This window comes from Sturnira hondurensis, unplaced genomic scaffold (genome assembly GCF_014824575.4).
Source record: "Sturnira hondurensis isolate 20B ecotype Veracruz unplaced genomic scaffold, ASM1482457v3 Scaffold0007865, whole genome shotgun sequence".
Taxonomy (NCBI): Eukaryota; Metazoa; Chordata; class Mammalia; order Chiroptera; family Phyllostomidae; genus Sturnira; species Sturnira hondurensis.
This window is the reverse complement of record NW_028080496.1, coordinates 3,672,718-3,696,294: the sequence shown is the minus strand read 5'-3', so window position 1 is coordinate 3,696,294 and position 23,577 is coordinate 3,672,718. Positions and strand designations below refer to the sequence as shown.

Here is a 23,577-nt window from a genome sequence, read left to right as displayed (position 1 = left end):
TTCTGACAACAGAGGGCTTCTGACTAACAGGGCCCACCTCTGGGGCTGCCAGAGGGGATTCAAAAGACTGGGGATGAGCAACGGGCACCGGCCAAAGAGGCCAGAGCCACAGTGCAGACACGTGGCCCAGCCAGGCGCCGTGCCACACGGGCCCCGGGAATGCGTCAGGAGGCCAAGGAAACAGTCTGGGTCCTGGGTCAGCCGGCGCCGTGACGGTACCGTGCCCCGATGTCGGCCTGGCTGAGGCTGGGCAGGGGCAGCAGGCTCTGCTCGGAGGAGGGGTTCCAGCTCTGAATTACCCATGGGAAGGACTCGGACCACACATCAACACTGACATTTCCAAAGCTAGCTCCAAGAGAATGCCGCCTGCAGGGAACAAGGCGTCCCCGTAAGCAGAGCATAGGGAAAGACCCCTCACAGTGGTCTGCTGCCACCGGTCTCAATCGGCACGCTTCCTGTGTCCCCAGCCTTTCCCAGGCTCTGGCTCACGAGCTCCAGAGGCTGGTATCACGGCAGTGAGTTTCCCAAGCAGAGAAGACTCATCATTCATGACACAGCAACTGACCTGTCTGCTCCTCGTGAGGAGCGTGTATTTTAAACCCAGAAGGAACTGTAACTCTGACACATTCCATGTGATGCCAGTTTTACCTTCTACAGACACAGGGCCTGTCCAGTTATGGGGGGCACGTCCAGCTTTGCCGGAGAGAGTGCCACATGGGGTGCTGTCCCAATCAGCAGGAACTCGGAGGGTTTGCACCAGGCCTCTGCCCCGGACCACGTCCTACACGCAGACACTGTAGGGGCAGAGCTTGGACGGCGGCAGTGGGAGGTGAGTCCTGCAGGAGGTCGTCATCAGGAAGTCTGGCTACACGAGAGGACTCTGGGGAGGACGACCTAGCACAGCCAGTGGGCCGTGCTCATTCTCGGAAGGCCCTGCCCTTGCCTGCCGTCCACCACAGCCCGGGTCTGCAGGGTCAGGCCCTCTGCAGCGATGGCACCTCGCCAGCAAAAGTGAGCACGACGGGGACTCTCAATACGGCCCCCAAACCCCGGGAGTGGCTGCATGCAGAGGGGGACCAGGAGAGCTGCTTGGGCGCACTGACCCCCACTGAGGGAGCCAGGACCCCTCACACCCGCAGTCAGAGACAGGTAGGGCTGCGCCGTGAGGATGGAGCCCTTGCCAGCAGCGACACAGCACTGCCGTGCCGCTCCAGGACAGAGTGGGTCAGGGCCCGAGGCATCTCCCGAGGCTCAAAGTGGGTTCTGTTTCAGGACTGGCTTGGCTTTGCTGTTCTCCAGGACTCCAGTTCGGCCCAGTCTTCAGCCCTCAGACAAACTGGGACAGATTGGGGACTTTGATGTTGAGATCACCAATGTTGATGTTCCGAGGGATCTCCGGCAGGTTGATGTTTTTCACGGCGGACACCGCCCGGGCGGGGGCCGCTGAGAGGCCACCCTGAGAGAGAGAAGAGGTGGGCATGAGACAGAGCCTCAGTGGCATCCACTCAATGTGCAGGCCAGCCAGAGGCGGTGGCCTGGTGCCCGTTTCGCCCTTCCTCCCTGTCCCTCCAAAGCAGCCGACCGAGCCATCTTCGGGACGGGGCTGGGGGTGGGGGCCTATGGACAGGGACCCAGATCCTGAGCCCCTGCAGGGGGAGTGGCGGCTGCAGTTCTGTAGCCCCCGCACCTCACAGGGCTGGCCCCCCAAAAGGGTCGGCACTCAGTAAGTGCTTTCGGAAATAATCCAAGGGTGTTTTTCAGATTACAAAACAAAATAAAACCCTTTCCTCAAGGGACTGAAGACTCTGATAAACAAGTGCAGTCATGGGGTAATTTTTAAAAGGAGAATGAATGTCGCGGCTTAGGGGAAGGGGACCCGCTTGCCAACGAATGATGTGAGGTGGAAAAAAACAGGCTTTCGCAACGTTGAGCCAACACGGTGGGAGGAATTACTGGCAGGAGGTGAGGGGCCCCAGACCCGTGGGGCCGGGCAGCAAACGCAGCTGGTCCAGGTGCCTGCGGCCGGCGCGCACCCTCCGTGTGGACGAGGGGAGGAGCTGACGGTGACTCTTCCAGTTGCTGCCTCCTCACCGGCTCCCTCTCCTCCACCAGACACCAACCCCGCCCTCGCAGCGGGTCTCTGGTCCCTCTGGTGTCCAGCCCCCTGGCCTCAGACTCCCTCCCTGCCCCTGGAAGCTTCCCAGCCCGCGTTTTCAGAACCATAGTTGCCACAATAGCTGTGGTCTGGAAGAGCTTCTTCGGTAGGACGGCCAGTCCTCACAGAAAGAAGAATCCCTGGTTTCACAAGACCAAGTCCCACCACACAAAGCAAGGAAGCTGTTTCAGACCCTTGGGAAGCTGAAGCGGCCACTGCGGGGTCTGTGATTTCCGCTGTGTGTAAAGGTGCACCCGTCCCCTCTCCGCCCTCTTAGGGCTGAAGTAGGCCATGGAGAGACCCCGGGGGGCTGGGGCAGATTTCCTGTGAGCACCCGTGCAGTGTGAGGGTGGACTGGGGTGTGCTGTTTTCAAACCCAGGCCAAACTCCACTGTGGTTTTTATAAGGCTCATGGGAAATAAGGAAAATGGCAACGCTGAGGTCTGACAGACCCGCGAGAAATGGCTTCTGGGAGAGCAGAGTCCTCTAGCACACGAACCAGGAAACCACTCTGGAATCGGAGAAGGGGACACTGGGCCTCCAGGGGACCAATGGGTCTGAGAGGAAGAATTACAAGCCACAAACATGGGCGGTAACCCACTCCCCCAAAGCTGCTTGCTTTCCTTCCCCTGCCACCTGGCTTTCCCATGCACACTTTCAGCCTCATTCTTACCTGGCCCTCAAACCAATGTGCTTCAATGGGCTCCAGGAAGAGAGAAGGTGAGTGTAAGACATCCCTAAGGTGCCACAGCCGCACAAACCAATCCAGGTACCAGCTCCTGCCTGCCCAAGCACTCCTGAACCAGCCAGACCCAGGACAGCCGTGCGCTCACCTCTGATTTCTCCAGCCTGTTCTGAGCTTCGATCTGGGCCACGATCTCATTCATGTTCGTTTCCAGCACCATCCCGCCCATCACCACTTCCTGTAAGATGTAGTGCACCTAAAAGGGGGGGGGGGGCGGAAGAAAGAAGGGTCAGAGCCGTCTGCAGTGGCTGATGCGGCCCCAAAGGGCACCCCTCGGGCTCTCAGGCCACAGCAGGGCAGCTGGACCTGACACGGCTGCTGACGCACAGCAGCCACCTTGGCCCCCGGGTCACCCCTTCTCAATGAGGCCACCCGGGGGTCCCCCACGCTCACTCATCACACCACGGCTATCTCCCACCAGCCGTGGTGGAGGTGCCTGGCTACACCCAAGGCAGTGAGGTGGTGGCTGAGAGTATAGGCTTTGAGGTCACACAGACCTGGCTAAACTTCACTCTGCTATTGGCTCGTAAACTTGGACACATTATTCCTTCGATGCTTCAGCTTTCTTCTGGGACACTGGTGAAGACTGGACGAGATGACCCAATGCCTGGCGCACACGGCTTCTCAACAATCATTACAGCATCGCCACCCACCAACAGACGAGCGGATGGACCCGATGTGCCGCATCCACATAATGGACCACTATTTGGCCCCTGAAAGGAAGAGCATCCTGACGCCTGCGAGGATGCAGTGGGCCCCCGGGAAAGCTGACCCTCCGCCGTCGGCACCCAGACAGACCCCGAGGGTAAGACTCCAGGTTTCTGCAAACTGGCAAAAAGGTCAAATCACTTAGGAGAGGGGCAAAATCTTGAAAATTTCCACAATAAAATTCCAGCAGAAAAAAGAGCAACATGTACAAAATTCCCAAGAAGAGAAGGTGTGGCGGGAGCACTTCAGAGCCCTCCGACCGTCAGCTGAGAGCAAGAGCGGGCGCCGTGGCTCCCACGGGCCTCCAGGGAGGAGCTGACAGGGCGCACTGTGGGCAGCCAGGGCTCCGCCGGGAAACTGAGAGCACCGGGACTGGTGCGGGTGCAAAGCCCGAGGAATAGTAGGACTAAGACTCCTGGGGACAGGATGGCAGGCGAATGTCAGTGCTATGCCTGGACGTTGCAGAAAGTAAACAGCTACAAAATGGGGAAGACGAGGGGGAGAGAAAGGGGCGGTGGAACACCACCACCACTGGCTCCCATCCTCAATGACTAAGAGCTGATGAGCATCACTTAAACCTGACAGCTTAAGTCGGTAAGAAACAGGCCTTCTGACTTTTATTGTGACTCCCTGCCCCGCCCCGTGCCCGAGCCCATGACCATTCGCTATAAATGATACTTTGACAGCCACCAGACTATTTTTTGAGAGCCAACAAGCCCTTTTCTGCTACCAGAGTTCTATGCCATTTTTCTTGCATAAAATTCACACATAATGCAGCCGCTACAGCTCCCAGTTTCTCAGAAGTAGAGGGAGACCTCGGGCCCCAGGGAGGCGGCCAGCACTTTGGGGCCCTCCCCGGCTCGTCTTCTGTCACCTGGCCCAAACCTAATTCAACATCATTTCCTTTTTAGGTGCCGGGCCTCCCAGAGCACCCACCTTTGTTTTCATCCATCAGTCCCCTTCTGTCGTGTGTGTTTCCTGTGCGTTACTAAGTATACAACAATTACAATGACCAGTGTAACTGGCACCAGCGGGTTTCAGTGAGCACAGCCGCCTCTCCCACTGCAGACAGACACCATTTCCTTGAGTGGGGACGAAGGGACGTGAGGAAGTTGGAGGCTGCCAAGCACAGGTGTGGGGAGAAGGCAGGCACACATCAATGCCAAACCGCGCACCTAACAAACAGACGACGTAATCAAAGAATCACTCTGTTGAACCACAGAAGGTGACAGACAGAGTGTGCGGTCTTAAGGACGTCAAGAGCAAGGTGGGTCAGACCCTCTGAGAGCCTTAAGAGCTCAAGGACCAACGTGACACAGGGAGGCAGGGGAGAATGAAGTCTGAAATCTGAACCATCAAGGCGGCAATAAACGCCACACAAGCAGAAGAGAGCCAAGAGGCATGAAGTTCTTCCAGAGCCTGCCACCCAGCCCCACAAAGGGCGCACCGAACAAGTATGCGTGGCCGGGGCACGGTAATTCCCAGCGTTCTGCTATCAGCAACCACCTGCAGGAACGACACCAGCAACCCAGTCACGCGCATCTACGCAGAGCACCCCAAGTGCTGCTGCCCTGGGAGGCCCGCCGGCACTCCCACCCAGCACTCCTCGCAGGCAGGAGACGTGTCTCGCCCGAACACAGAGTACACCCACCCCAATAAACCCGCAGCTTATCTTGACGTGCGAAGGAGGCAGCAGAGAAAACACTGTGAGGGATGAGTCAGGAGTGACGGCAGGGAAAGTGCTGGGCAGACACTGATGGTTCACCAGACCAAGGTGCACACGTTTAGGGCTACACTTCAGTGACTGAAGGTTGGGAGTTTATAATCCTGTCCTATTAACAGTTTTCTCTTAAAACCCTTTAAAACAGTCAAAAGTAGCAATGGTTACCAAGATCCAAGTGTCTACTCCCTCGAATGGGATCTAACCACGACGGACCCCCTACCCCCCCTGCCCACACATCTGGGCACCCGTCTCCTGTGTGTCTCTTTCACAGGAAACTCTCAACCTCCTCCCTCCCCCGAAGGTGCTTGATTCTGTTATTTATTTACTTATTTTTAGAGAGAGGGGAAGGGAAGGAGAAACAGAGGGAGAGAAACATCAGTGTGTGGTTGCCTCTCACATGCCCCCTACTGGGGATCTGGCCTGCAACCCAGGCCTGTGCCCTGACTTGGACTCAAACTGGCGACCCTTTGGTTCCCAGCCCATGTTCAATCCACTGAGCTACACCCGCCAAGGCAAGGTACTTGCTTCTGTAAGGGAACCCCATGGGCATTCAGCTGGGCCCCACACCTCTTTCCTATCCATGGAAGGTGGAAGGTGGAAGGTATGTGCAGGAGCCCAGCGCCGCCCCCACCTCTGGGAGGCATGTGAATGTGCTGACCAAGGTGGGGACCTGTGAGTCTGCGCCCTGGGCCCCCTAGGGGTCTTCCTGGGGCTGAGTGCACAAACAGGTGAGTCTCCAGCATTCGGGCTCCAGGCGGATGTGCCTCCTGTTCTAAAGAGCTCGACCCCGAGGCTCTGCACCAGCCAGGCCTGGCCAGCAGCCCCACTGTGCATGCACAGACAGGGAGAGGGCACCCTGGCCGGCCAGGGTCGCTCCTGGGACTGTCTAAGCTGCCGCGACTTCCTGACGGAAAGAAAGCACTTCCCCAAACTGCAACAAGGGCCGGCCGCACTCCTCCTAACCCTCCACCTCCCACCACTCTTCATGGGGACCCTGCTGAACAGCAGTTCTGTAAAAGCTGGAGACATTCTTGCAGGATTTGAGGTGCTGAGTGCTCAAGGATCAGGCCAAGCAAACTCAAGAAACAATGAAGACATCTCGCCGATCTCCCAGGGACATCTCTGCGCCCACGTGCGTCTCTACTCAGGCGCCTCACTCAGTACGCTGCCCTCCTTTGCGCCCCTCCCCAACCATGCCCTCCCCTGAGGGCAGGTCCCTGCACACTCCCCTGGCCCCTGGTGCCGCACGCAGCCCCTGGTGCCATGCGCTGGGCTCAGCAAGCGCAGTCCTTCACCAACGCCAGCTGAGAGGGTGGAAGGGGCTCCTCTGGTTCAGATGCCCTGACTTTGAGGAGACACCGCCCTTGAGGTGGCCTGGCTTCCCACTCTGTCACTGAGACACATGTGCTCCTGCCTGGGACAGAGCCCAGCTCAGCAGGTGAAGGTGGGTGACAATGTGCTCATTTCATATCAGCACAGACAGTGTCTAAGAAGGAAAGACAAGTGGCACCTCAAGGACAGAGGTGCTCCTGACAGACGTAGTCCCGGAGCTGCTGGGAGGGCGACCAGTCATTTCAGCCAGAGTCCCAGGGGCCTCGTGGGTGCCCTGCTTCACGTTTCTCACGGAGTCAGACAGGGCTGAGTCCAAGCCCAGGTCGACAGAGACCGTCACCAGAAGCAGGGTGACTTGGAGCCAGAGGATAACAAACATTTTTCCTCCAGTAAAAATGGAGTTCCAAACCTTCAACTGGCCAGGGGCTAAAAGTCCGTTTTTAAGTATTAAACTCACAGTGTATCTTTCTATAGGTGTGATAAGTTTCTTTCGCTAGCAGCTCACTAAGACTGGCCCAGGGCCACGGTAAGGACGTGGAGCCAACAGAGCACCCCTGCGGCTGCTCCTGCAGGAGAATGCGCTTCCACACCGGGGTGGCAGGAACCCGCCTGGCGGACTCCACAGGCAGGGAGGGCAGCCAACACGTTAACGCGCACCAGAGCCCAAGCTCAGCACCCCCACAGCATCCTCCGGACTCCACTGCTTCCTCCCCTGCTGTTTCTCATCAGAGGGAGCGAGCCAGCAGGGCCGCAAACCCTGCCGATGCATGCTGTCCTATCTTAAAGCTGTCACCACACAGAAGACAATAAAACAGATCGACACCAAAAGAGCACATCGCAGGGCTTGTACTGAAACTGGGGACGCCAATGCTGCAAGTCTCTTGTTTTAAAACAGAGCTGGTAACTACTACTAAGAGAGCGAGTCTACCAGATAAAAAGCTAAGTGTGGACAACCTTTGCTACTCCTTGTTGGCCCGGCTGGTTCCATGAATTCCTAGGAAAGGGCCCATGAGAACGGGGAGGGCAGCACCTCCTCCCCTGCCAGAGGATGTGGTGGCTAACAAGCCCGAGGACACAGGGGACACTTGGAAGAGGTCTGAGCAGTGCTGGGGGAAGAGGAAACTGAGTCACCTGGGCCAAGAGTCAGTCTCTAGTTCCTGTATTACCCATGTGAGGAACAACGTGGACGGGGAAGGGGGAACAAAACGCCCTCCAGAAACCTGGTGCATGACGACGATCAGCCTCCTCTCTCACCCCCACTGGGGTTCCAAAGTCCGGCATTTTATCACTGCTTTAGGACTTGCTCCAGACTGCCTATCCCTATGCCTTGCTGTTTATCTGCCTTGTCCACAAACAAACATATGACAATTAGACTCCACCATCTGTCAGCCGAGTGCCTTGAAGGTCTAACCACCATGCGCCACACGGCACGAAGCAGCCCCGGCCCCCAAGAGAGTGGCTCTCCATCCAGGGAGGCAACACGCTCGGTAGGGTTCTGTGTTTTCTCTTTTTCTTGCTATTGCTGCCTCCTGGACCACTTTTATGACTTTCCTTAGTCTTCAGACCGGAAATTTACAGTTTCCTCCAGATGTCTCCTTAAGACCCAGGCCCTAGCTCTGGCTTTTCTTTCTTCGCTTTCACTCACATGATCGTACATTCTTTCAAAGGACAAATCAACCTGGTGGAGTCTTGTCTTATACGAGACCAAGTTCCAAATCACCAAGTGAGGTGGAGATGAGACATAGCCCCGACCGGTATCGCCTGTGCGGTGCTACCCAGCTCATTTTTCTCCCCCCAGAATGCACGAACAGATTTCTGTCCCAGTGAGCCCAGACAAAGCCAGAGGTTTGTGGGGGCCACACAGACTGGGAAGCGGCACTGTGCCCCGCAGGGCTGAAATCACACCAGGCCGCATGTGGTGCTTACGACAGAGCAGAGGCAACGAAGAGCCCGCTCCAATCCCCCATCTCACTGAGGACACACAGAGACCGAGGACCACTGTGGGCAGAATCATTCCATACTTAAACTTTTTATTCTCTCTGTGCTGAATGGCTAGAGCTGAGTCTGCATAAGTTCAATTTGTACCTGTGAGCCCACGGGACCCACTGGACCCAAGCTCACATGTCAGGGTCAAGGCTTCCCCTCGCTGTCACTGAGACAGTGTGATCTGCAGCAAGGTCTACCTTCACCCACACAGCGTTAAGGGCTGTAAGGAGGAAGTGAAGATAAGACGTGGACCTTGTCCTCAAAGGGCTAACACTCAAGTGCAGAGCCTGAACTTGGAGAACCGTAATAAAAGGAAGACTGCAGTCAGTACCATAACTCAAGGACAAAATGATATAAAAGTTCAGAGGAGGGAGGGTTGTAAAGTAACTGGTAAATGAAGGAGGGAGTGACCCATCTCCCAGAAACTCATTAACTCTGCTGTGGGTTCTGCCAGTAACCCCTCCCTCTCAAGGCTGTGCACACGTGGAGCTGACCGCAGCAAAACGCACTCACCGTGGAGCGCCCCTCCCTCTAACAAAAGGAATCCCGAGTCCGGTCTCTGTGAAGCAGTTTCTGAAACACGCTGCAGCAGGACGCTTCCTTCCTCATCTGCTGTTTCATCCCCACCTCCCGTGCCGCCCCATCTGCAGTGCTGGCCCCAGATGCCAGCCCGGCGCTGGGTGAGAACAGCCCAGCGGTCCTCCTGAGTCTCATCCCCCCCACAATCGTGGCTGCTCTGTGCTCACACAGCTCGCCACCGCACCCCCCCCCCCCACGCTAAGGATGCTGGAGCAGGAGAGGATGCTAAGGGCTACAGAGCCGTGTGGAGCCCAGAGTCTGAATGTTGTCCCTGCCACTTCCTACTTGTGTGACCTTGAAGAAGCAGGCGTTCTGGCTCTAAACCTCAGTTTCTTCGTCTGTAAAATGGGGAGAACCAGAGTCCTTCCCCAACGTGCCTCTTCCAAGGTAGAACCAGACAACGCAGGGACAGTGAGACCCTGCATCTGAGGCGCCCAGCTGTCATGTGCCTGAAACCTGAGCAATTGCCGACCACTAGCTGACAGAGCAATCACAACCTTGATCAACCTCCTTCCCAAAGCAGGGGTTTGCTCCTGGGCTCCTGAGACAGAACAAACCCTTCCCCTTGGTGCAGAGAGCTCACACGGCCCCATGCTGCCTGGCCCCCTGGGCAGCAAAGGGAACCGTTGCAAGTTCTCGACAGCATCCAGCTAAACGTGCACAGGGCCATCCCCACGCCGGCCCGCCCTGCACCCAGAGCAGCGAAGAGCAGGTCCCTGCCTGCCATCCCGGGACTCGGTCACTCTTCCCGGTTGGACCAAACGGCGGCCATCAGGTGAGTAAAGCACACTTCGTATGGCCATCAAGAAACTGGGCAAACACTGGGCCTGGACCCAGAGGTTGATTTCCAAGGAGGTGGTCTCTGTCCCCAAGGCTCCCGTCTCTTTCAAGCACTCGCTGCTCCTGGGAAGGTCTGTGTCCTACCCCCACGCAGAGCCCCGACTTCCTGCAGACAAGGTACAGAAGTCAGTGCTGTGGCAGCACGAAGTGCGAGGGAGGGGTGGCGGGCGGGAGGTCTTCAGGTCTTTGTAAACAAGGTGAAGGAGCCCCAGCTCCATCCTGCTGGTGCTGGTCCCCCTGGACAGTGGGTGATGGAGCGAGGCGCGTCCTCCTCCTCTGCAAGGACCATAGCTGGGGGGGGGGGGGGAGCGAGCTGCAGAATGGTTCAGACGAGGGTCAGAGAGTTGAAACCACTTTCCATGTGTCATCAAAAGGGTGTGTACAGGTGGATCAAAGAGGGAATTTGGCAGAAGGGAGAACAGTTAAGAAAAAAGTAAAAATAAAGACAAAAATCACCATTTGCTGAGCTGAGCAGTTACTAACTGCTGTCCTCAACCAGGAGCGGTGGAGGTGAACGCGCTCCATCGAGGCCAAGGCCCCACCACCTGTGCATCACACCACTGCTTTATGTGCCACCAACAAGAAAACTCTGTCAGTCCAACTGTACGTGCCAGCGACTGTGTGAGAACCTCAGCTTGATGAATCAAAATCAGAACATCACGAAACAGGGGGTCTGAGAATTGATGACCTATGACACCCAAAGAGGTGTTCAGGGGGGCCATCTACATTACTCCCTCAGCACCCCAAAATTAGCGAGCATGTGAGGGCCATCACTTTGAAAGTCAGGAGCTAATTAGAATCTGGTTTTTAAAAATGTGCAGCTGACGTTATATCTGAAAAGTACTATAACAATTTTAAAAATGAAAAAGCAAGCCCTGGCTGGTGTAGCTCAGTGGATTGAGCACGGGCCTGTGAACCAGACAATCTCAGTTCGATTCCCAGTCAGGGCACGTGCCTGGGTTGCAGGCCAGTTCCCTGCAGGGGCCAGTTCCCAGCAGGGGATGCACAAGAAGCAACCATACACTGATGTTTCTCTTCCTCTCTCCTTCCCTTCCCCTCTAAAGATAAGTAAATAAAATATTTAAAAAAATAAAAAATAAAAATGAAAAGGCACACTTAGGTTGGACAAGCAACCAGCTGCACTTGTGCCCTGTACTGTTTAGATCACCAACCAAGCATCACAGGCTGACGCCATTCTGAGAGCTCACCATCCATGGGAACAGGCTGAGCGACCCAGAGTGCGAGCAAGAGGACGGGCAGGCTGGAGGAGGGTAGCACTGCAGAGCAGAGCTGAGCCCTGAGTCTGGGGAGCAAGACGGGGCCCAGTTAGGGCATCTCTGGATGGGGAAGGGGCAGAGACAAGGGCAGAGAGGCGGGGGTCGGCGTGGCATGCGTGGGAAGTAGAGGAAGATGTTGGATGGGCCCGAGGGGCCACATCCCAGGGCAGTGGGAGCCCGGGGCCCAGAGGGGCTGCCACCTAGAGATCTTTGGAGGCCGCAGGGAGGAATGTAGATGGAAGGGGAAAATGGGAGGGATGTTCCATATGGAAGGTCAGACCAGGTGAGGAAGGTGGGAGAGAGACTGGATGTAGCTGTTGTAGTTACCTAGAGCTGATCTCTTCGCTACCTGGATTCAGGTAAAGGGGGTTAAAAACAGAACAGCGAAGGAAGAGGAGCACCAGAAGCAAACACCGAGGGAAGAACCGATGCCATCTGGTGACCACTTGGAAGCAGAAGGGGGAGTTGGCATCGCTGAGATTTCCTGCCCTGGAGGAAGGTTGGTTTTCACTGGCGGAACTGGGCGGGCTGGAAGAGAAGACGTGGGCTGCGGGAGGCAGCAGTGGGGCTGGCTGAGCAGGGCGCAGGGCGGGCTGTCCAGGTGGAAGGGTGCCACCCACTCTCGGAGGCATAAGCCTCCACCTGGGTCAGAAGGAGGTGCAGACGTGTCCCCATTTGCACCCCAGCAGATGTGCCCAGGTGAGTGCACCAAGTGCCAGCAGGAGCCGGGAACAGGGCTCCTGTGTACATGCCCACATCACTTACTCAGGGCGGGAGAAGGAGCTGCGGTCGGAAAGCCCAGGGGTCAGGCCCAGCCGGCGGGGCATCTCCCACTCCCTCCCCAGGGACTCCACAGCCAGCACCAAACATGGCACTGACAGGGTAATCCCGGTACGTGGATTCCGAGAATCTAAAGGGACACACTGTGTAGTGATGGGGGGAGTGCGGGAGGCACTCGGCTCCTGCTGTGGCGGGGCGACTCCCCTCAGCACCACGGCGGAGGGCCTGGGCACCCCTCTGGCGAGGCTACTGACAGGCCTCCTCCCGTGGTGCAGACCTGTCTGACTCCAGAAACCTCTCAGCCACCTGTTCTCTACGAACGGAAACCTTCACTCTCAAGGTCACAGGCAGACGTGGTCACCAGGACTGATCGATGACAGACGTGAACACGGTGTGTTTTCACCAAACTAACAGACCCGTCTGCTTTTGGGCTCATTAACGCTCCCCAAGGCAGACGCCGGGCCACTGGCGTCGCAGAGCACACACTCCGACGGCCCTCCCCACCAGGACACGGGGAGTGACCGCAATTCCCAGGCTACAGTGCAGGATAACATGCAGACCATCTATCAACTCATCCGGTTCCCAGCTCGGACTCTGCCTCAGAGCAGCAGCGAGCGATTTAGACTGTTTACCGTGCCAGGCAATAAAGCTTAGAGAGAGAGAGAGAGAACTTCCTATGTCCTCTGTGCAGTGGGCCGAAAGGACCCAGGATGATAAGCAGACAATCTATGCACACGGAGCATTTCAGAAAGGCAGTCCCCACGCTTACCAAGCCTCCCTTCGGGGACGCAGGGACTCTTAACAGACTTCTTAGCTCGAGATGGCCTATCCGATCCCTCCCCTGCCCCCTCCCCGACCCCGTTCTTCCCACCCTCCTCACTCCTGTTCAAGCCTGGGGCTCTGCACGTCTTCCTCCCGCTGGGACGCTCTCCCAGCCAGCCATGCCAACTGCCCCTGGTTTGTGCTAAAGTGCCAGCTCCTCAGAGACGCCCTCCCACTGCCCCACGGAAACTCCACGCCCCACCTACCCACTCCGCGGCTCGCTTTATTTCCTCCCTTCGTCACCTTCATCAGCCTTCATCACCACCTGCCATTTATTTTATTCTGTCTCCCCCAGAAGATGAGATTCATGGAGACACCACCAGGAATAGTGGACAGCTAACTGAATTCAACAGTGAGGCACCAGGATGTGCCAGGGACTGTGCTGACACCCGGACAAGCAGTGGGGACCAGCACAGTTCGATCCCTTAGTGGTGTCTCGGGGGCAGGGCAGGCTGGGGCGGGGACAGGTAAAAGGAGGGCACACTCTGCAGACGCCATGTCCTGAACACGTCCCCTACAGTCCAAGCTCATGATCACCACACAGGCCTGGGGCCATCACGACGCCCTGTCCACACACAGCACCGAGTGGCAGAGCCGCCACAGGTGGTGTCCCACATGCCAGCACCCCTCTGAGGACCATGGGCCACAGCCACAGCAACCAGGTAAGGAAGCACCACCGCCACGCAGACCTCAGACGCGGCAGGCCCCTCCCGTCGGGAGCAATGGCCGCCCCCAGCCCCCGCTGGCTATCCCCTGAGTTTAATTGGGCCCATGAGGACACAGGTCATGTTGAAGAACATGCACTTTGAACCGCTTCAATTCTGCCTGGTGGGCCACTTCCCTGCAGAGAACCACCCGGCTCTAAACTACATTATGATGTCTTAGCTGCTGCGTTACTCATAAAGAAATAAACACATTTTACTAGCCTAGTCAGAGCCTCTGTGTCATGATTATTTCAAAGCGTTACTCTCACTGGACTGTCACCTGGGAAACATAAAACTATTTATAGTCAACATAAAACCATTCATCTCACTGAGGGCCCGAGAGCCAGTCGCCCTGGGGCCGCCAGTGCCTACACCAGGAGGCGTGGTACAGGTCTCAGCAAAAACACCCCAAGTGGTCACTGTTACCTTACTAAGCAAAAACAGGTCCTAGGAATGTCCCCAGAGTAAGAAAACAGAAGGAAGAACATGATGGCGGAGGTGGCTAGAGACGTCCAAGGCTCTCAGTTTCCCAGTATCCCCAGTTTGGGGATGGAAGGTACCTTATCCATATGGAAGATCAAATCCAATTCACAGACGTTTTCGAAACATTTATCCAGGGTCTCCACAAACACCTAGGAAACAAAAAGAAATAGGTAAAGAAGGGAAATAGGGAGTGCTCACATCTTCATAAATATTACATCTGAAGGTCAAGAGATAGTCATCATATTATTTACCTTATGGTAAATCTCAAACCAAATAAAACCTACCACCATGAGCTGGTGAGCCTATGAGTCCCAATGTGGAGGGGACACTCTATAACAGGGCAATCTTTTGTTTTTCTTAAAGATGTTGTAGGTGTGAAATAAGACTGAGCCACAGGAGAGAAGCCCGGCCCTTTGGACTCCCCTGAGATTTCTATAGCATTCACTTGTATCTTGGAAGCACTAAGAGTGAGGCTACCAAGAGGGCTTAAGAGTACAGTCAGCCCCTGACCAATGTGGCTCAGTGGGCTGGGCGTCGTCCCGCAGAGCGAGAGGTGGCCGGTTTGATTCCTGGTCAGGGCACACGCCTGGGTTGCAGGTCCCTAGTGTATGTAAAATGTAACTTCTCTCCCTCTCTCTCTCCCTCTCTTCCCCTTTCTAAAAATAAACAAATCTTTAAAAAAAAAGATAGCAAAACAACCAGCACACACATGTGGCCTTCTTTCCCCCTTTGTAAGATGCTGATTTACATGAAATAACAACGGAAACACTACGGACACAGAGCCGCCATGTATGGAATACCTGCGACTATTAGCGTGTGAACATAGTTCTGTCCTGCTGATAGCAACTAATTTCAAAACACCGTATCCTGACCCAACCTGATTAACACAATTACAGTTTAGCTCTCTACCATCACACTAAGACAGAAAAGTGTACAGAGGATAAAGGTATGCTTCACTGCTTAATGAATTCTGAGAATGAACACACCACACAACCAGCATCTAGACTCTGAAACGGGATGTTACCAGCTCCCTAGGGGCCCCCCTGCATGTCCCCTCACAGACCCTACCTCCGAAGGTAAGCACCCTGACTCCTACGATCACAGCTGAGCTTTGCCTCACTCTCAGTGTGCACAGACGGAGCCACACACTCACAACTGTTTTCCAGTCGTTTTGGATTTTCTAGGTAGATAATATCATCTGCAAACATTACAGATTCTTAGGGTTCATATAGCCAGCACCCCATTACTGCCCTTTTCTCCTCCAAGCACCTTTGCATTTCCTGGCCTTTCATTTCTCCTGACAAGTCTTCCCTTCACCAAGTTCTGTGAGGTCTCCTGACGGCACAACACCTGGGTTTCCCATTCAGTCCGTTGGCTACAGCTGTCACCTCTGCTAGACTCTGCCCTATAAGGAGGAGGCTTAGCGCCTCATTTACCTCACATATTCCTTTGTGGTTTTACAGGGTTATTGGAATCAATGTCAAATAATCCATACCAAGTTAAGTTCCAAACACTCAATATCCTTTGTCACTACCACAAGTGAAAGTCTTTAATTATGAATTCTCTAGCTGTGTTCACAGAAAATTCGATTTTGATGACTTCATCTCATATTCTGCTATTTTTTTTAAAGATCTTATTTATTTATCTTTAGAGGGGAAGGGAAGGAGAGAAGGAGAGAAATATCAATGTATGGTTGCCTCTCGTGAGTCCCCTGCTGGGAACTCGCCTGCAACCCAGGTATGTGCCCTGACTGGGAATCGAACCGCGATCGTGTGGTTCACAGGCCTGCGCTCAATCCACTGAACTACACCAGCCAGGGCTCATATTCTGCTATTTTGCTTATATCATTCATTACTTGTAATATGTTATGCATTTTTCTTTTTAGGTTTTCTAGTACATACTTGGGCCATCTTACGGTGATAACTGATTTCCTTTACAACGTTATTTCTTCACTTCTCTTTTTATCACTCATTACAAGTACCTGCTCAAATCGAAGTGAACAGTAAGCCACACCTTGTTTACAGAAATCTCTGCAGATTTCCTCCCAGAGACAACGCTGGCTCTGGAGGCTTTAAAACTAGAACCGGCTGCTTCTAGGAAAACAAAGGAGGTGACTGGTGGAGGCAGGTTAGGAGAGAAAAGGTAGTTTTCACTGTATACTTTTGGTGTGCTGTTTGAAGTTTGAACATAAACGTATTATTTCTTCAACAATAATGCTAAATAAAAAAACTTGCACTCAATAACCAAATAAAAGTGCTTCCTATTCCAATTTCAGGAATTAATTTGGATGATCATTTCTCTCGACTCCACTGAGAGAAAAGGAAACTATTAGTTTCCACTCAGGCGACTTGGGGAAAACACCTAAGGATGGGGTCTGGTTGCCATGGGAACCAAACATGTGACTAGAGGGTTGGAACTTTCAGTGTCATCCCCGCTCCCTGGAAGGGATCAGTCACCAACGGCTGATGATTTAATTAACCACACCTTGTGATGAAGGCTCCACAAAACCCCAAAAGGGCAGGGTTCAGAGCTTCCAGGCTGGTGAACCCCAGGAGATTTGGGGAGAGGGGGTGCCCATTCCCCACATCTCGATCTACACCGCTATCCGGTCTGGCCGTCCTTTGTCACACCCGCGCATAACCCGCTGGCCACCCAGGAAGGACAGTGCTTCTCTACAGAGTCCCCTGAGCTACCTTGCAAACGAATCAAACCCGAGGGGGCAGTCACAGGAGCCTCTGAGCTACAGCCAGTCGGTCAGACGCGCAGGTGACAGGTTGGTTTTGGGTTTGGTGTCTATCTGCACAGAGTGTCCAAACCGAGTTAAGTTTACGGGACACCTGGTCAGTGTCCACGGAGAACAGAGTTAATTGCTTGGTGGTCGGCAGGGGAAAACACATACATTAGAACTGGTGTTAGCGTAGCACCTGAAAACCAAGGACAGCGAGAGGGCTCGGGAGAAACCAACAAGTCCAAGCTCTTATTAGAGGGTCGCTAAGGAGCTCTCCTGTAGCACCATCTGGTGGACACCTGGCAACTGCCACCGATGTCTGTAAAGAGACTTACAAACGTATCTAGCAGGGTGTCCAACCTTGTGGCATCTCTGGGCCACACAGGAGAAAGAAGAGTTGTCTTGGGCCCCCCATTAAATACACTGTGACTTGTAATCACACACACACAAAAAAATCTCATGATATTTTAAGTATGTTTACGATTTTGTGTTGGGCCACAGGTTGGAGAGCCCCGGTACAGGACGGTCACTCGGAAGTCCAGTGCTCACTCCCTTAAGTGGCTGCCGCTGGCAGACTACACGTACCTGGATGAGGTCCAGGATCCCAAGTTCACTCTCTGACGAATCCACGCAAAACACGAAGTAGAGGGTAGCATAGTGCCGATAAATCAGTTTGTAGTCGGAGCCACCAATCAAACTGTGGAAGATGGGAAACATTTAAAGGCTTGTATCTTAAACACATCAAAGGGAAACCGAGCCCCAGGAAGAGAGAATGGGCCCAACAGAGCGGGGGTGGGTGGGCTGAAGCGCAGGCCAGCCGGACCAGGCGATGCAGCCACGTTTGGCAGCGGAGCCCAACGCCACTCCGCCTCACCTTTCCTTCTGCCTGCCCTCCCAGGCAGCGCCCACCTAGGTGGGGAACATGTGGAGCATGACCAATCTCCCCCTCAGCTCCACTGGTGCCGGGTGCCCACCCGACACTGCAGTGCTGCCCCAAGAAGCGACAATGATGAAGGCCACCCCCAAAGTGCACAGATGGGGAGAAAACTGGAGCTGATCGTTACCTCCCGCCCTCCAGGAAGTTGCAGATATTGTCATCCCGTTTGAGAACTAGATGGAAGGTCTCCCGAACAATCTGCTGCTGAATTTCTTCTGGCTACAGAATAAAAGAAACAAAGTAACTCAGCGCGAACTTCTGTAAACACTTCCCGTTGATGGAGATGGACAGGGAGTGAAGTCGCTCCCAGCTGGGAACAAGCTGACCGTTTGGTACCAGTTTCCAGAAAAGATAAAACCGATGAGAAAAAATAAAAGGGAAGTCCATGGGAAAATGGGCAAGGCTCTGTTACAGGAATTAAGAATGGGTGTATTTAGTGACTACATATCTAGCCACTAACCAGTACCTCCTGGATAAGTAAACTGACATTTCTTTAGTTAGTACCCAATGAAAGGAGAACTGACCAACTCTCAAGCAAGATGGAAGATTAGCTAAAAGGCCTGGCCCTGCAATACTGTCTTTGCCTAGAAAACACCTATTCCAGGGCAGGGACGTCAATCAGTGTAACACCTTAAGGAGATCGAGATAGAATCACGCACATGTTTTCAAAAAAAAAAAACTGAACTGGCTGTTCTCCTGCTGGTGATACAGGTATTGCATTTAGGATGTCCTGTGCCCAAAACAGTGTTACTGAGAAAAGTTCCATTTACAGTAAGCATTTTGAGTAATTGCAGAGCTACAAATACTTTTTTTTCCACTAATTACATATGAGAATGCTCAACTGCGAGCGTTTTGAGCGCTCGCAGTTGAGCATTCTCATACGTAGTAACTCACATTTGAGTGGAATTAAAAGCTCACATTTGAGCTGGAATTAAAAAGCTCCCTATCAGTGCTCTCAAATATCAATAAATGTGCAATAAATCACCCGGGACTGTCATTAAAATGCAGGTTCTGATTTGGTCGGTCTGGGTAAGTCCTGAGACCGTCACGAACAAGCTCCCAGGTGACATCGATGCTGCTGGTCTGGAGACCACACTTTTGAGTGGCAAGGCGTAAGAAAACCTTCAGACTAGACTTGCCCGAAGAGTTAGAAAATAGGTTCAAGAAATGTCAGTCCCTTTCTTCCTGCAGCATTTAATTTAAGCTTGAAATGGTTAGTCATCTAAAAGAAATAGAGGTAAAAATGGGGAAAATGTCGCTGTGGACAAACTATCTTTCATAACTTGGATACAGCGTGGGAGTACAGTATTTGCTGAATGGATGAATGAAAACTTGCTAATCACCAGCCCCTGTGAGTTCACGTAAATCAATCACTACTCTCCTGGTTTCCATTTAAAGATGCCAGGAGTTAAAGGATCAGCTGTGTACTTGGAAACACCAAACGTGCCGAGCATCAGCACTTTTTTAAGCTGACAAAAACCTCTCCCAAACTAAGGCCTTTTATCTGACTCTGGGGGGACGTAGCAGCCATTAGTGGGGACACAGTATGAAAGGGTAAGGCTGCCTGATTTCTAATTCATCAAAAAAGACAACCTACCAACTATTTATCGACATCAGTCCTTTCCATAACCCCTTGTTACCTTTCAGTACTCTGCACTTTTCAAGGTAATTTTCACTCATGAGCTAACGTGGTTCTTACAAAAATCCTGTTCTTCAAAAAAGATCTACAACTGGCGAATAAGATCATGAATGCTGCTCAACATCATTAGTCACCAGGGAAACAGAAATTAAAGCTGCAGTGAAAATCCACTTCACACCCACTAAGATATCTTTAATCAACAAGATAACGAAAGTGACTGTGGAGGTGGAGAAATTGGAACACATGCCCTGCTGAAGAAAATGCGTAAGGGTTCAGCCACTTTGAAAAAGATCAACAGTTCCTCAAAATGTTCACCGTAAAGTTACCATCTGACCCAGCGATTTGACCCCTAGTTGTAAAACCAAGAGAAGTGACACATAATAGCTGGTAGTACATGAATGTTTTTGGCAACATTATTCTTTGGCAACATTATTCACCAGAGCCATAGGTGGAAACAGCAGCTGATACAGGTCAATGAAAACGTGGTATGTCTGTGCGACCAAATATATTGTGGCAACAAGGGATGAGGAACTGATACAGCTACAGCTCAGAAAAACCCTGAAAACATACTGTGCTAAGTGCAAGAGGCCAGTCACAAAAGACCACATCACTCCATTTATACGAAATGCCCAGAATAGGCAAAGGTAGAGACAGAAAGTAGATCAATGGTTGCCCAGGGCTGGGGGACTTGAGGGAGAAACGCAGAATAACTGCTAACGGGTGGGGATTTCTTTTCTGGGTAATGACAATGTACTAAAATTGTGGTGACAGTCCCGTAACTTTGGGACCCTACTAATAACCACTGAATTATACATGTTAAAAAGGCGAACTGTATGGTCTCAATAACACTTTTTAAAAACAGGGGAAAATTCACACACATATACAAAAATGAGTAGTTATATCAAATGCTCATGTTTTTACTTCGATATAATTATTTAATGAAATGTAATCTAGCTTTAAAAATTCTACTGAAACGAAGTCCAGGCTCCACGGCTAAAGCAAAGACACCTAAAGAAGCTGCATATTTCTTCCTCCTCGTGTGACTGAGTTTAAGCGAGTTGAAAGTGGCTTAAATCATTCATGTTTTCAATGAAGCATCCCCCACTCTCCGCCCCGTCCCGTCAGTTACCGAGCCTTGAGACCCTACGAGAAGCGTCATAAATTGACACAGAAACGCGGGGACCAGGGAAGGGGTTAGGGAGAGCGGAAGCAGCGGGGCGTGGGGACAGAAGGCCTGACACTAGTCCCGGTTCAGGGGAAGGAGATGAAGGAGCGTGAGGGTCACGCAAAGTGCAAGGGCCTGAGGTGGTCAGCGCCTAAGGGAGGGGAGAGGACACGGGTCCCCGGAAGGGACGTGACGAAGCTGGGCCGCACTCACGAAACGCTGGTAGAAGCGGACCAGCCGCGGCTTCCCGTGGTTGTTGAAAACCAGAATCGCCTGAATCATCTTTGCCGGTCAAGCTTCTCTAAGCACGGCTACTTCTGGAAAACATCAACTTCCGCCACAATCAGGGAACTTCCGGTGGGTGTGCCTCTGAAAGTGGCCGGCGGAAACTTTCCCGGGCGCTCAGGGGCCGGACCGCGAAGATTCCGGTTGATGTTGAGGAGAAGGCAGGGGAGGGTAGTCACCTCGGTCAGTGTCGGCTGGCGAGTCGAGCCTAGCCAGGACGCAACTCCGGATCTGCGTCCTTCGCCCAGACCAACCGCTTTCCCTCTAACTCCGGGCCCGGCGCAAAGCCGAGCACGTGGGGAGAGCAGTTCCAGACGCAGGAACTCCTGCCCACCACCGCGCTCCAGCGCAGGGGCGGCGGGGGCTTCCTTCAATCACCATCTGCGCCAAAATATCGTGACCTGCTTTCCCGGTGTGAGATGCCTGCTGATTTAGCCATTTCCCAGTTGGGGTGCATTAGGTTCACTTTCACTTTTCGGCATTCTATCTTTGGTAAATAGTAAATGCTGGAATCAAGACATCTCTAATGCAGTCCCATTTAAAAGGTACCGATGACCCCAAATTGGTACTTTTTTTTTTTCACTTAATGCCCCAGTTGGGGTGAAGTGGAACAAGTCCCTATATTGTAGATAGGGCTGCACATTGGAATCACCTACCCAGATGACTGGCAATATGTATCAAGCCTTTTAAATACACATAATATTAGATCCAGCATTTGCAGTTTTAGAACATACAAACGATGTGTGAAAAGATTCGCCTGTAAGAATGCACATCGCAGGAGTATTATTACAGGGAAAAATAGGAAGCGAACTAATTATTCCAAAATGAGACATTGGTTCTCAGATGCATCAATCCACACGCATCTGATGAATCTTCAGTAGGTGTTAAAATTCAAGTAGGGAAAGGTTTATGGTATAGGGGAATGTGTCATGACATATCTGTAAGTGAAAAGGTTACACAGTATATGTACAGGGACACCGCACGTTGTAAAAATTGTTAGTAGATACACCAAAACACGCATCCCCGTGTAAGGTGGGGCGGCGGCGTCAGGTATCAGCACAGGTGCCTGGAACCATAGTGCCCTGATTCAAGCCCTGGCTCTGCTCACCGCCTGGGCGCCTTGGGCAAGTGTCGACATTTGTAAGACTCATAATGTCAGTCTCTTCTGCTGTAAAACTGAGGGTTTTCTACGTGTTAAAAAATGTGTTCAGGCAGCTGTTACGAATACAAAAAGGGCCTGCAAGCACTCGGAGCAATACATGGCATACCTGAGAGCTACCTAAGTGATTTTTTAAAAGACAGAATTACTTATTTTTCTTTTAAAATTTTTTCTAAAATAAATATGTATAACTCTTATAGCCTATTTAAAAAAATTTATTTGTTGGTTTCAGAAAGAGAGAGAGAAACGTCGATTTGTTGTTTCACTTCCTTATCACTCATTGGTTGATTCTTGTACGTGCCCTGACTGGAGATCAAACCTGCACTTTGGCGTATCTGGAAGATGCTTTAATCAACTGAGCTACCCATCTAGGGCTAGCCAGGGTTTTTTAATTTAAAAAAATCCTAAGGCAGTAAATATGCATGGAAACTTGACACAGTGTTTTCAATGTTGAAAAGGAATATCAAAGGAAATTCTAAAACAGAAGAATAGGGGTACCTAGCACTACCATCAAAACCTATGATAGTACAAATTGACTTCATAGGGAGACCCATTGAAGTATAATGGATAATTTAAGTGAAAAGTAATTTAATATGTGATGTAGGGGACATCATAAGTTGACAGTGAGGGAAAAAATTCAATGAATATGCTGAGATGACTGGTTAGCAATTTGAAATTAAGCAATTTAGTTATCGCACTTCATATCCTCCCACAAATTACAGGCAGAGTGGATTAAAGAGTTAAATATAAAACTAGATAGTAACCAAAATGGAAGAAAATGAAGTTGCATAACATCTGAAAAGAGAATATCTTAGAAACAATAAAAAACCACAAAAAGCCCTCGCCTGAAAACTTGATTCAGTGGATTGAGCCCTGACCTGAAAACTTGAGAGGTTGCTGGTTCGATTCCCACTCAGGGCACATGCCCCGGTTGCAGGCCAGGTCCGCAGCTGGAGGCTAACGAGAGGTAACTGATCGATCCATGTATCCCTCGCACATTGATGTTTCTCTCCCTCTCTTTCTCCCTCCCTTCTCCTCTCTCTGAAAAATAAAATAAAAATAACTAAGAAGGTCCTTTTGGATAATACAGCTGTTAAATGGTAGTCAATCTTAAAAACAATGGTTAGGAAGACCACGAAGCCACAGGGAAAGAGATTATGTAACAACCGAAAAAGGGTGTTCAGCCCTGCTGGGTGGTTCAAGCCACCTCCAGATGCACCAAGGCTGTGTGCGCAGTCGCAGTCGATCCCTGGTCAGGGCGTCACACACAGGAAGCAACCGATGAATGTATCAATACGTGGAACAACAAGTACATGTTTCTCTCTCCCTCTTTCTCCCTTCCTCTCTCTCTCAAATAAGTCATACATTAAAAAATTAAGAAAAAAGAATGTGGGCTTTGAACTCTGACTGCTGGGGCCCTCTCCTCCATCGATCCCCCAAAGCGGGGGACAATAATTCCACGAACCTCACGGAATCACCGCAGCGACGAAGTTAGATGTTGCATGTTCTCGGCACAAGTACTAGCACCGG

The 23,577-nt window shown here is 52.2% G+C and overlaps 1 protein-coding gene and 1 non-coding gene across 2 annotated transcripts; both read right to left on the bottom strand.

Moving 5' to 3' along the window:
* Positions 1-561: 561 nt before the first annotated feature.
* On the bottom strand, positions 562-20,969 carry AP3S2 (adaptor related protein complex 3 subunit sigma 2). Its single transcript, XM_037053618.1, has 6 exons — positions 20,817-20,969; positions 17,927-18,018; positions 17,448-17,559; positions 14,212-14,283; positions 2,989-3,096; positions 562-1,456 (listed from the first exon to the last, which is right to left on the bottom strand). Exons 1-6 carry the CDS (start codon positions 20,883-20,885, stop codon positions 1,328-1,330), a joined length of 582 nt encoding a protein of 193 aa, XP_036909513.1. The 5' UTR covers positions 20,886-20,969; the 3' UTR covers positions 562-1,327.
* LOC118992145 (small nucleolar RNA SNORA14) lies at positions 14,496-14,632 on the bottom strand. The gene has a single exon (XR_005067584.1). It is a non-coding gene; the product is annotated as a small nucleolar RNA SNORA14 (small nucleolar RNA).
* Positions 20,970-23,577: the final 2,608 nt, after the last annotated feature.

What these genes read in the sequence shown, in the direction of transcription:
- AP3S2 (XM_037053618.1), bottom strand. Translation starts at nt 20,885, where the DNA reads ATGATTCAGGCGATTCTGGTTTTCAACAACCACGGGAAGCCGCGGCTG. An exon ending in TGATCTTCCATATGGATAAG is followed by an intron (nt 3,097 to 14,211) that starts GTACCTTCCATC and finishes CCCCCCTTTTAG; the next exon opens with GTGCACTACATCTTACAGGA. An exon ending in ACAGGCTGGAGAAATCAGAG is followed by an intron (nt 1,457 to 2,988) that starts GTGAGCGCACGG and finishes TCTCTCTCTCAG; the next exon opens with GGTGGCCTCTCAGCGGCCCC.